The sequence below is a fragment of the Carassius gibelio genome, chromosome B1 (genome assembly GCF_023724105.1).
Source record: "Carassius gibelio isolate Cgi1373 ecotype wild population from Czech Republic chromosome B1, carGib1.2-hapl.c, whole genome shotgun sequence".
NCBI classification, from domain to species: Eukaryota; Metazoa; Chordata; class Actinopteri; order Cypriniformes; family Cyprinidae; genus Carassius; species Carassius gibelio.
In genome coordinates, this window is record NC_068396.1 from 29,210,615 (window position 1) to 29,222,634 (window position 12,020).

The 12,020-nt window shown below is 38.0% G+C and overlaps 2 protein-coding genes and 1 long non-coding RNA gene across 3 annotated transcripts in view; 1 reads left to right on the forward strand and 2 right to left on the reverse strand.

The window, feature by feature from the left end:
- Positions 1-12,020, reverse strand: part of LOC127949101 (probable E3 ubiquitin-protein ligase HERC4) — a 19,212-nt gene continuing 7,192 nt past the window's right edge. The window contains exons 2-25 of the mRNA XM_052546040.1: positions 8,219-8,430; positions 7,940-8,054; positions 7,779-7,855; positions 7,448-7,669; positions 7,207-7,298; positions 6,965-7,095; positions 6,671-6,795; positions 5,398-5,468; positions 5,203-5,312; positions 4,861-4,920; positions 4,669-4,774; positions 4,400-4,586; positions 4,151-4,314; positions 3,985-4,059; positions 3,789-3,893; positions 3,605-3,673; positions 3,001-3,129; positions 2,787-2,927; positions 2,532-2,698; positions 2,364-2,430; positions 2,216-2,274; positions 1,627-1,810; positions 1,447-1,546; positions 1-1,349 (exon numbers count right to left, since the gene is read on the reverse strand). Coding sequence (XP_052402000.1) covers positions 1,135-1,349; positions 1,447-1,546; positions 1,627-1,810; positions 2,216-2,274; positions 2,364-2,430; positions 2,532-2,698; positions 2,787-2,927; positions 3,001-3,129; positions 3,605-3,673; positions 3,789-3,893; positions 3,985-4,059; positions 4,151-4,314; positions 4,400-4,586; positions 4,669-4,774; positions 4,861-4,920; positions 5,203-5,312; positions 5,398-5,468; positions 6,671-6,795; positions 6,965-7,095; positions 7,207-7,298; positions 7,448-7,669; positions 7,779-7,855; positions 7,940-8,054; positions 8,219-8,429 — 2,982 coding nt within the window. The 5' untranslated portion in view covers position 8,430 and the 3' untranslated portion in view covers positions 1-1,134. The remainder of the gene's footprint in view (positions 1,350-1,446; positions 1,547-1,626; positions 1,811-2,215; positions 2,275-2,363; positions 2,431-2,531; positions 2,699-2,786; positions 2,928-3,000; positions 3,130-3,604; positions 3,674-3,788; positions 3,894-3,984; positions 4,060-4,150; positions 4,315-4,399; positions 4,587-4,668; positions 4,775-4,860; positions 4,921-5,202; positions 5,313-5,397; positions 5,469-6,670; positions 6,796-6,964; positions 7,096-7,206; positions 7,299-7,447; positions 7,670-7,778; positions 7,856-7,939; positions 8,055-8,218; positions 8,431-12,020) is intronic.
- Positions 1,291-12,020, forward strand: part of LOC127949103 (uncharacterized) — a 19,708-nt gene continuing 8,978 nt past the window's right edge. Inside the window, exons 1-2 of the long non-coding RNA XR_008152239.1 lie at positions 1,291-1,435; positions 11,227-11,362. This is a non-coding gene — a long non-coding RNA (uncharacterized LOC127949103). The remainder of the gene's footprint in view (positions 1,436-11,226; positions 11,363-12,020) is intronic.
- Positions 10,446-12,020, reverse strand: part of LOC127949100 (probable E3 ubiquitin-protein ligase HERC3) — an 8,680-nt gene continuing 7,105 nt past the window's right edge. The window contains exons 21-24 of the mRNA XM_052546039.1: positions 11,950-12,008; positions 11,418-11,601; positions 11,238-11,337; positions 10,446-11,136 (exon numbers count right to left, since the gene is read on the reverse strand). Coding sequence (XP_052401999.1) covers positions 10,922-11,136; positions 11,238-11,337; positions 11,418-11,601; positions 11,950-12,008 — 558 coding nt within the window. The 3' untranslated portion in view covers positions 10,446-10,921. The remainder of the gene's footprint in view (positions 11,137-11,237; positions 11,338-11,417; positions 11,602-11,949; positions 12,009-12,020) is intronic.

Genomic DNA, 12,020 nt, shown 5'->3' on the forward strand with positions numbered 1-12,020 from the left:
TGACTGGTAAATTAATAACTATATGGTTTCATTCAATAACACTAAAAAATACATAATGTAATACAAAATAAACAATTTATGTACATTGCATGTTATTACAAATGCCTGCAAAGTGAGCCAAAGGCCATTCAATTGCTGCAGCTACACTTAAATGACAATTAAATCATTGTAGGCTATTGACCAAACATTTGATTGAAATATACACTTAATCTATCATTTTTGGCCACTTTTTTGCTATATATAGATGACACAGCCTCTATAATTTCTTAAACAAAATAACATGTTATCATCACAACTGTTACAAAAAATAAAAATATTAAATTTTTAGTAAAACTGCTTAGTAACTGCTTTATTTTCTTTTGCATGATTTCTGAATGCTTGAAACTATAAAATCAATCACCTATATTATTAAAATCATATAGCCATAGGTAACTATAGATTTGTAAATAATGCAACTTATTTACTTTGATATTTTATTAAAGTTCTATTTTGATGCCTATAGTAGTTTTTATATAGTAGTCAATTATATTTGTGGGAGGGGGCACAACAATTCAATCAGTGTTGCCAAGTCTGCAGTTTTCCTGTGGAATTGGGTTACTTTAACACTGTTGTCGTGGGTTGTTTTTTGTGTCCGCGGGTCTAAGAGACACAAATAACGCAATATTTTGTCCCTGAGATGCTAATTTACCAGGGAGCCCCACCAAAACTTGTATTTTACCCCCCACAATGTGAATTTAAACATGGTACGCGCTCGAAACGCAATTGGGTTCGTTTTGAGCAGCAATTGGGCAGGTTTTGTTGTGAAAACTTGCCAACCCTGAATACAATCCTGCTTAGGGCACTCATTAGACCAGCAGCAGCCCTGAATGATAATTATATAATTTAAAAGATAATGTGAGAAATAATAAAGGAGAATATATATTTATTTTAACACCAAATAACCAAATTTGCTAAAATTTCTATAGCTCTCCTATTGTGTTTATTTACAAATACTTACTTTTTTTTAATAACACCTATATAAATCTTAAGCAAAATGTTTCATTCCCAACAAGAGTGAGTGATCTGTGTTATATCTGTGTGGCAAATCTGTGACTGTATAGCTTATATTTTGGGGTTGGGAACCTCGAGGGGAGTTCACCCTCGTCCAAAAACCTCACAAAAGCTGATTGCATGTATAAGCTTGTTGCGAAGTGTATTAATATCGCTGTATTTGGGAAGAATTAATCTGCCAAAACAGGTCTGGCCCTCTGGCAGTCGGTCATCTGCATCAGCACAGTCTAACAGTAAAATCTTCAGAGAGCGCTTTGAGAAACCTCCCACAGGTACACGGTCCGTCCCATACAAGAAAACTAGAGAAAAATAAATAATGTGAGGATGTGAAGGAATAATAATGATATTCCTTATGTAGATGCATCAAGACATTAATATGTTCAAGGTGGCACCTACTCAGAAATTTCCTCTTGTTCTCCTCAGAGAGCTCAAAGAAAACAGTCCAGAAGTTCTTGATAAGCTCATCAGAGGCAGAGCACTTTTCATAGGAAGCACACTAAAGATGAAGCAGAAAAACTCAGGTACTGTGAAATATTTAAAACATCAAGAATTGGCAAATTTCTTGAACATGTTTACCAGCTGAAGTTCCTTCCACTCGTATTTAGGGGAGCCTTGGAAAAGCTGCTGGAGTTCCTCAGGGTGGAACATGCTCCAGGCATCAAGTGGACAGCCCTTATAGAAACCTCTTGAAAAATGTTTGAACTGTTTCTTTACGGACTTGTTGAAAACGAAGTTCACATACAAATCCACATACTTCTGTCTGGGAAAAAAAAAAAAAAAGTTCTTTCTTTGCAATGCACAGAAGGAACATTTACAGCAGGGGTCACCAGAGTTGGTCCTGGGAGGCTGGTGTCCAGCAGTGTTTAGCTCCGACTTACCTCAACACACACTTGCCTTGAAGTTTCAAGTATACCTAGCAAGACCTTGATTAGCTAGTTGAGGTGTGTTTGATTAGGGTTGTGGCTAAACTCTGCAGGACACCAGCACACCAGGAACAAGATTTCTGACCCCAGATCTATAGCATCTGTAGATTCATTTGCCGTTTTATGTTGTTTTGTCATGTATGTATTTCAGAAGTAATGCATAATTAAATTAAGTCTATTATAACATCAAGAGGTCATTTTGCTAAATATAAACTTTGGCCGGATGGATAGATAGTTTCTACCTATTAACTTTGGTCACTTCAATTTGATCTCCGTTTGGAATGAGTTTTTTTCCTTTGACCTGAAGGAGGTTAATAACAGGACAAATGTAAGCATTTAAACAACAGCTGCACACACTTTTATACAAATGAACCATAGAAACTGTATTACCGTGAAATCCAAAAAGAGCATATCCACTACTTCCTCCTCGTCCTCCTCAAGAAGGCTTTTCAGACTTCTAATGAGATTTATGAAATACAGTTATGACCTGCTCTGAAACACTACTGTGAAGCCTACTGTATAAAAAGTCTAATGTCTCGTAGTCTTTAATCGTTTTACCTGGCCTCCACAGGAGACAGTTCCTCCAGATCATTCAGAGTGGGACTCTGCTGGAGGAGTTTCTTGAACAAGGCCAGTGGGAACTCAATGTTTATATAATGACGGTTGTAGAGCGCCATTCCACAGATAACACCAAGATAGTAAAAATCTCGATTAGCTTGCATGCCCTGAAACAGACACAAGCATCACAGTACATGTATGTGATATATGAGCAAGACCACATTAGGAAGAATGAATGTTTGGTGTAAAACTTACATCAGGATTGAACCAAACAAGCGAACTCTCATGGACTTCCAGCACCTTCTTCTCCCATTTCAGAAGAGATTGAGAAAGGAGGGAGAAAAATTCTGCCGATAAACCCCTCATATCTACTCCATTCTCCCCAATGAACGTCACCTGGACAGGAGATTTTCATTAAAATACCATATCAGACATTTCAACTCTGATTTCAATTCTGTAATTCTTTTACCTGCAATGGATTACGATATGTGTGTTTTTTTTGTCTGAGATACGTAAGTGTGTCCAGCCACACTGATTCTCTGTTTATGTTCAACACATTGGCACTGGCCCTGGGTTTGAAGAGTTGCCACTGCAAGTACTAAGAAGAGTAAAATAATGTTGGCTTTTAAAGGTAATGTTGAATGTTGAGAAAATAATGTTGGCTTTTTCCACCCAAAAATGCAAATTCTGTCTAATTCAAATCTGTATGGCTTAATTTTTTCTGCGTAACAGAAATATTCTGAAGAATGTTTGTAACCAAACAGTTTACCCATTGACTTCCATTATATTGTAGAAAATAAATTTAGTTCTAACTTTAGTTCTAGCACTGTTGTGCTTTGGGCTACCCAAGTCCCGGCTCGCAGACCTTTCCCAATCCCACCCCCTTCTCTCTCCCTCACATCCTGTCTAAATACTCTTAATAAAGGCAAAAATAAATCTTTATTTTTTTTTAAAAAGAAGAAATGATGACAGAATTTTCATTTTGGGTGAACTTTGGCTTAAAATCATAGCTGTTTGGCATATTCATGTATGGGATATGTATGACTGAGTACATCCTCATGTCTGGCACTCACATGAAACATTCTCCGTTTAGAAACAGTGTCAGCCACAAAAGGGAACTTGACCAATATTTCAATGGTTCCCTGAAAGAAAAATGCAGTAAAGTAATATAACATTTCTGGTAGTTATTGCTATATGTAATGCAAATCTATGTGAAATGTACTGATATGTATCATGTCCGAAGCCTTCAATACCTACAAAGTAATAATCTTTCAATTTCAGCATATCCTCACAATCATCAGTCATAGCAGACTGCAATAGCAGAAATAACTGCATTAACAGATCCTTGAAGGTGGCTTGCAGCTATTGATGCAAAAAAAGAATTCTGTGGTGATTTGGTTTTCCTCTAAAAATCTCTTTGTGCAGCAGAATTCACTATTGCTTTGGTTCTTACTGTATCTAGTAGATCACAGATCTCATGAATGAGGAAATCCCTCTTTGGGATGTCTCTGTTGGCATTGCAGTGGACCTTCACAACAAAGTATAAACAAATATTATACAGTGATAGACTAAATTACATCTTCGATCCAAAAAAGCTTATTTAAAAAAAAAAAAGGCACCTGATAGATCATCTGAAGTATCTTCAAAAACCTCTTCAGGCGTCTAGTTAAGTCATAGCCCATTTTACCAGAAGAAATCTGGCCAATCAGCTCAGCAGATGCTCTGCGAAATAACCTCACCAGGCCTTTGAGCCAATCATCAGGAATTTTGGACCAGTACTTCTCTGAGAATATAACATACAAAAACTTAAGACAAATAGAGCAAAGCCAAAAACACAAGTGAAAGGCTGAAAGTTCTCCCAGCTTTACCTAACACCTTGAGAGAATCCGGATCCAGCTGAAGGATTTTGGAGGCCAGAGCTTCAGTGAGTTCGGTTCGTTGTTGTTTCTTGAGACGTCTGATGAGCTCAGGGAGGAGAAGATAAACTCTCAATGATTCCTCACCAACTGGGTTTGGATTCAGAGATCGCAGCATCTGTTCAACCACCTTCATTACCTGAGATACAAAAACGATTAGCTCCTTCTTATTGTTTATAATGTTATGAACATTTTTCATGTTTATAAATGTACACCATTACCTCTGACATCAAGCTTTTATTCTCTGATAACTTTGCAAAGGATGTTTTAACCAGATCAAAATCCAAACCACAATGCTCTTCAGACCTTGGATATTGATCATCACGACTACAAAAACAGACATTTAGATTAATATCTGCAACGGAAGGAGGCACAAATATGAGAAAATATTAAAAAGAACTACTTCATTTTACTTCATTTTGAGAAAACTTCCATTCAGAGAGGCAGGGGAGGAGAACACTGCGTTTATTTCCCTGTAAATAACAAGATACTTTTACAAATTATTTCTGAGTCCATTTTTTTATGCATAAATATATACAATTGCTGATTTATATTATATTAGGGTACAACCTTTTATACATAATAGTTAATAATCTCTTCTATTTAACAGTAAGTTTAAAAAGGACAAATGTATTACGGTCGTGACATTTTCACATGCAATTTCCCAGTATTTCAAAAATGGCATGGGAATAGTATACATAAAATCTGAATTTATGTCAGTATCAGTAAATGGAAACACTATATGAAACACTCACTGCTTTATTGTTGCCCATGGATCAGTTCCAGACAGCCATCGGTCAATCATTCTGTCATTTAATGTCAAAACCCCTCTGCTTGGATTGGATTTGCCCTTACTTTCAAGTTCCTACAAAATTCAAGTAACATGAGTAAACACAGTGCAGCAATAATTTATGTTAAACCATTAATGAATGAAAACTGCTATGTCCTACTTTGAAAAACAAGGCAAAGGAATGATTCTCCCCAGCGATGATTTTTTCAATCGTATATTCACGATTACATTCTGTGTGCAACAAATACTTCGTTTAGATCTTTGAGCATCATCATGAATATAAAATAATTATAAAGAAATACCCTAATCCTAAATTATGACTTTTACAGGTGGTCATATAATAAGAATATCATCAAAAAGTTGATTTATTTCACTAATTACATTCAAAAAGTGAAACTTTTATATTATATTCATTCATTACACACAGACTGATTTATTTCAAATGTTTATTTCTTTACATTTTGATGATTATAACTGACAACTAAGGAAAGTCCAAAATTCAGTATCTCAGAAAATTAGAATATTACTTTTTAGAAAGGATTTTTAGAAATCTTGGCCAACTGAAAAGTATGAAAAAAAAAAACTTTACACTGGACCTCAAGTAACGTGGATTGTGTGCCTCTCCTCTCTTCCTCCAGACTCTGGGACCCTGATATCCAGTCATCAGAGAACATAAATTTGGACCTCTCAGCAGCAGTCCAGTCCTTTTTGTCTTTAGCCCAGGCGAGATGCTTCTGACGCTGTCTGTTGTTCAAGAGTGGCTTGACACAAGAAATGCGACAGCTGAAACCCATGTCTTGCATATGTCTTTTCAGTGCTGTATCTTGAAGCACTGACTCCAGCTGCAGTCCACTCTTTGTGAATCTCCCCCACATTTTTTAATGGGTTTTGTTTCACAATCCTCTCCAGGATTCGGTTATCCCTATTGCATGTACATTTTTTTTCTACCACATCTTTTCCTTACCTTTGCCTCTCTATTAATGTGCTTGGACACAGAGCTCTGTGAACAGCCAGCGTCTTTTGCAATGACCTTTTGTGTCTTGCCCTCTTTGTGCAAGGTGTCAATGGTCGTCTTTTGGACAACTGTCAAGTCAGCAGTCTTCCCCATGATTGTGTAGCCTACAGAACTAAACTGAGTGACCATTTAAAAGTATTTGCAGGTGTTTTGAGTTAACTAACTGATTAGAGTGTGGCACCAGGTGTCTTCGATATTGAACCTTTTCACAATATTCTAGTTCTGAGATACTGAATTTGGGATTTTCATTAGTTGTCAATTATAGACATCAAAATTAAAAGAAATAAACATTTGAAATAATACATCAGTCCATGTGTAATGAATGAATATAATATACAAGTTTCACTTTTTGAATGGAATTAGTGAAATAAATCAACTTTTTGATCATATTCTAATTATGACCAGCCCCTGTACTTACCAGTTGGCAGATCCACAGGGAAAGGCACAGACTGTGCAATCATTTCTCCATTTCCCAGTTGCCCTTGCAACCCACATCCAAATGAGTAGATCAGCTTCGACGTGATTGATACAAGTGTGTAGTGTCTTTATACAAGATTTAAAAAAAATCATTATTAAACTGAACTATACAAAGACTTGTATTAGGACTAATATCTATCTTGTGAGGAATTATCTTGATGTTATGCTTGCATGAGATTTAAAAAAGGTGCATACAGAAATCTTAAGTATTTCTCTGAACACCGACTGTCTTTACCTCCCACACGTTACTTGTGACACTTCAGATCCCCACAGTTCAGCAACCACCCGCGGATGATGTTCATCTCTAAAAGAGTTGTGCCCAAGCTGACCAGAGCCTCCGGATCCAAATGTGAACACTGTGCCACCCTAATGATACAGCCATAACATCAGCATCTATTTCAGATACAAATTATTATATATAATAGTATATAAATGCTACAGAAAATAAAATATAACAATACAAAAATTATACTCCACCTTTGATAAAGCGGCAGTGTGTTCTCCTCCACATGAAATCGATACAGTTTTTTTCCCGTTCAGGCTATTTAAAATGGTTGGGATGTGTCTGTCTGTGGTCACAAGAATGGTGAATAGAATTCATTACTTCCAAATACATCATATTGATGCTTTTGATATAGATATTTATTGCACAATTTGGTACATTTAAATGTACTTTCTTACTATACTAATACTATATTAAACTTTTGCATAATCAGACCTGTGGTGTCTCCGAGGCCCAGCTGTCCAGCAGAGTTCTTTCCCCATCCAAACACGACTCCAGAGAGAGACAACACAAAGCTGTGGTCTCCTCCAGCGCTGATCTGAGCCAGCGGGACCCCACTCAGACTCTGAACATGTTGAGCAGACGGAGAGCCGGGATGATCTTTCCTCAAACCCAGCTGACCGTGAGAGTTCTCCCCCCATACGAACACCTGACCATCTGAAAGAGCAACAGCTCTCAACATCTACACTCAAACCTCAATCGATTCATCTCAATCATGAGATGTTAAAAGATGAAAGCAAATGGCAGATGAAATAGTTGTCAATACCCTTAGTTAGCGCCATTGAATGATGGTCTCCACATGTGATCTGAATCACCTGCCTGTTATCCAGACCTTTGAGAGGCCTGCAGAGACAAGACAATCTGTCAGATAGATATATGCTATTATCATTAATGGTCATTTATACTGTCATATCTCCATAAACATACTTGCACACAGTAGATTTGTCCATGATGAGAACTTTTCCTAAATCAGAAAGAAGGACTGCACCATCTCCTCCACAGACAATCAGTCTGATTCTGTCATTCTTTAGCTGTAGTTGTACTGGAGGAGTATATAAAGTATTTTCATTAATTCAAATTCATTATGATGATGTCATTAATACACTTACAGTAGGCTATAATTCAGTAAATCATATACTTTCACATACAAACTTGGATTTGTAACTTTTTAAACTATGACATGAAGTGACATTTAGAGCATCATACTTAGTTTTCCATTATTACGATCTTCACTGCGCAATCTCAGGACCGAGACCTTTCCATCCCGGATAAATCCAGCAAAACTCCTTCCAGCTGACATGTCCTGGACAATTAATCTCGGACACACAGATTGTATTCCAGAATTGCCATGTCTGACTTGTTCAGGCTTCACCAGCCCCAAACCCTCTCTGATCTGCTCTCCCCAAAAACACAACATGATCACAGCTGATGCACGGTCTGAAGAAAACACTCACGAAAGTAAAAAAGGATATGCTGACTTCAGACTAAACGAAACTTTTTCGATTTCCCCAAAAATGAAAGCGTTTGGAAATTGTATCTACCATGTTTGTAGTTTTTTTAATGCTGACCATCTAACCCATTGAAGTCCTTATTTCCGCGCCACTGAATAAAAATAAATAGTCAGCAGTTATCTTATTTACATTTTATTCACTGAGGACAAATACGGATGAGGGATAACGATTTATTAGAAAAACGAAACCAAAACTTAAAGAGACAGCCTAGTTCATCCAAAAATGAATATATTTATATACATTTTTTTACTCCGTCTTTTTCGAAAGTGTGACTTAATATTGCTTAAAGCACCACATTCTGACCGTTTTCACACAATTTGGCAGGATGTTATACAATGTATATATGGGCTATATTTATTCTGTACCGACATTCAGACTTGTCCAGCAGGTGGTGGTAATGCAACTAAAAGTTGTAGAAGATGACAGACATTATTTTACCAACTTCCCTGCTGAAAAAAATAGCATATGCTGGTTAGGTATGTTTTGATGCTGAGATTCTGGTTTATGCTGGTCCTTTGCTGGTTTATACTGGTCCTTTTGCTGGTTTGTGCTGGTCCTTTGCCGGTTTGAGCTGGTCCTTTGCCGTTTTACGGTGGTCCTTTGCGGGTTTACACTGGTCCTTTTGCTGGTTTAGGCTGGTCCTTTGCCAGTTTACGCTGGTCCTTTGCTGGTTTACGCTGGTCCTTTGCTGGTTTACGCTGGTCCTTTGCGGGTTTACACTGGTCCTTTGCGGGTTTACACTGGTCCTTTTGCTGGTTTAGGCTGGTCCTTTGCCAGTTTACGCTGGTCCTTTGCCGGTTTACGCTGGTCCTTTGCCAGTTTACGCTGGTCCTTTGCTGGTTTACGTTGGTCCTTTGCTGGTTTACGCTGGTCCTTTGCCGGTTTACGCTGGTCCTTTGCCGGTTTACGCTGGTCCTTTGCTGGTTTACGTTGGTCCTTTTGCTGGTTTACGTTGGACCTTTGCTGGTGTGCGCTGGTCCTTTGCTGGTTTACGCTGGTCCTTTTGCTGGTTTAAGTTGGTCCTTTTGCTGGTTTAAGTTGGTCCTTTTGCTGGTTTAAGTTGGTCCTTTTGCTGGTTTAAGTTGGTCCTTTTGCTGGTTTACGCTGGTCCTTTGCCGGTTTACGCTGGTCCTTTGCTGGTTTACGTTGGTCCTTTTGCTGGTTTAAGGTTGGTCCTTTGCTGGTTTACGCTGGTCCTTTGCTGGTTTACGTTGGTGCTTTGCTGGTTTGTGCTGGTCCTTTGCTGGTTTACGTTGGTCCTTTTTCCGGTTTACGCTGGTCCTTTGCTGGTTTGTGCTGGTCCTTTGCTGGTTTATGCTGGTCCTTTGCTTGTTTACGTTTGTCCTTTGCTGGTTTACGCTGGTCCTTTGCTGGTTTATGCTGGTCCTTTGCTGGTTTGTGCTGGTCCTTTGCTGGTTTGTGTTGGTCCTTTGCTGGTTTACGTTGGTCCTTTTGCTGGTTTACGCTGGTCCTTTGCTGGTTTACGCTGGTCCTTTGCTGGTTTACGCTGGTCCTTTGCTGGTTTACGTTGGTCCTTTTGCTGGTTTACGTTGATCCTTTGCTGGTTTTTGGTGGTCCTACCAGGACCCATTCTGTTGAGCTGGGTGATTTGGCCCAGTATACTTAGCCAATTATTACTAACTTAGGGGTTAAAATCGACGCTGACCTTAAACTCGTCAGATTAGAGCAGTAGTTAAAACAAGTTTCTTGTTTTGTGTCCAAAACAAATCATAAACTCAGAGGGGACCACCCCTTTGCTGTGGCAGCCCCAAAATTGTGGTATGACCTGCCTCAGCCGACAAAACAGGCCACTTCGATCACTCATTTTAAATCTCTTGCTGGTTTACACTGGTTAAAAACATAAAGTTAGGATATTAACTAAACTCAATTGTGAAAACATTGTGTTAAATCAAAACAATAACTTGGTACTTAAACATATTTTATTCCAGTTCTGTTGCCTCTTTTGTTCCATGTGTAAATATGATGAACATCATTTCTAAAGATAATACAAGACATATTTACTATAACATGATTTTTTTTTTTTTTTATCTAAGCAACTTAAAATGTTTGAAGAAAACACTTAATAACAAAACATACAATAAATTTGAATTAACATACCAGAATATCTGTATATTAACATATATATTAGGTGATCAAATCACAAAGTGCTTTAGTTAAGTTACTCTACCAACAGTAAAACAAGATATTTTAAATAATGACATAAATAGAATATCTATAGCTCTCACAATGTGTTTATTTACATATATATAAGCAATTTAATGATGTCTAACCTATATAAATGATGAGAACTAGCCAATATGAGTCTTCCAAAGCCAATAAGCTACAAAGTTTAGCAGCACATGCTTGACTGCATAGGGTCTGGAATCTGGAGGAAATTTCATGCTCGTCCAAAAACCTTACAAAACTTGATTGCATGTATAAGCTTGTCACGAAGTGTGTTGATGTCGCTGTATTTGGGGAGAATTAATATTTCAAAACAGGTCTGGGCCTCTGGCAGTCGGTCATCTGCATCAGGACAGTTTAACTGTGAAATCTTCAGAGAGCGCTTTGAGAAACCTCCCACAGGTACACGGTCCGTCCCATACAAGAAACCTACAGAAAAAAAAAAAATAATGTGAGGATGTGAAGGAATAATAATGATATTCCCTTATGTAGATGCATCAAGACATTCATATGTTCAAGACGGCACCTACTGAGAAATTTCCTCTTGTTCTCCTCAGAGAGCTCAAAGAAAACAGTCCAGAAGTTCTTGATGAGCTCATCAGAGGCAGAGCACTTTTCATAGGAAGCACACTAAAGATGAAGCAGAAAAACTCAGGTATTACAGATTATTTAAAACATAAAAAATGTGAACGTTTCTTGAACATGTTTACCAGCTGAAGCTCCTTCCACTCGTATTTACGGGAGCCTTGGAGAAGCTCCTGGAGTTCCTCGGGGTGGAACATGCTCCAGGCATCAAGTGGACAGCCCTTATAGAAACCTCTTGAAAAATGCTCGAACTGTTTCTTCACTGACTTGTTGAAAACTAGGTTTACATACAAATCCACATACTTCTGTCTGCGAAGGAAATGAAACTTTGCAATGAAACACAAGGAAATCCAGAAAAAAAGGTGTTTTTACTATGCAGTGATGGATTGTTGCATCCTCCTGCTGGAGTCCCACCAGAGGACACTCGTCCCGACTCCCTTGTTTTCCCATCATAAACTTCATTTCACATAACCTATTGCCTTGACTCATCATTGCCTGGACACTTCCACCTGTGTGTCACTACCTCATTAACTCCGTTATAACTCTCTATATACAATAACATCAAGAGGACATTTAGAAATTGAATGTTTTGTCGAGGCAAGCTTGTTTGAAACATTCAAAAATATTCTGAAGAGTTGACAGATGGATAGTTTCTACCTATTAGCTTTGGTCACTTTAATTTGATCTCCGTTTGGGATGAGTTTTTCTCCTTTGACCTGAAAGAGGTA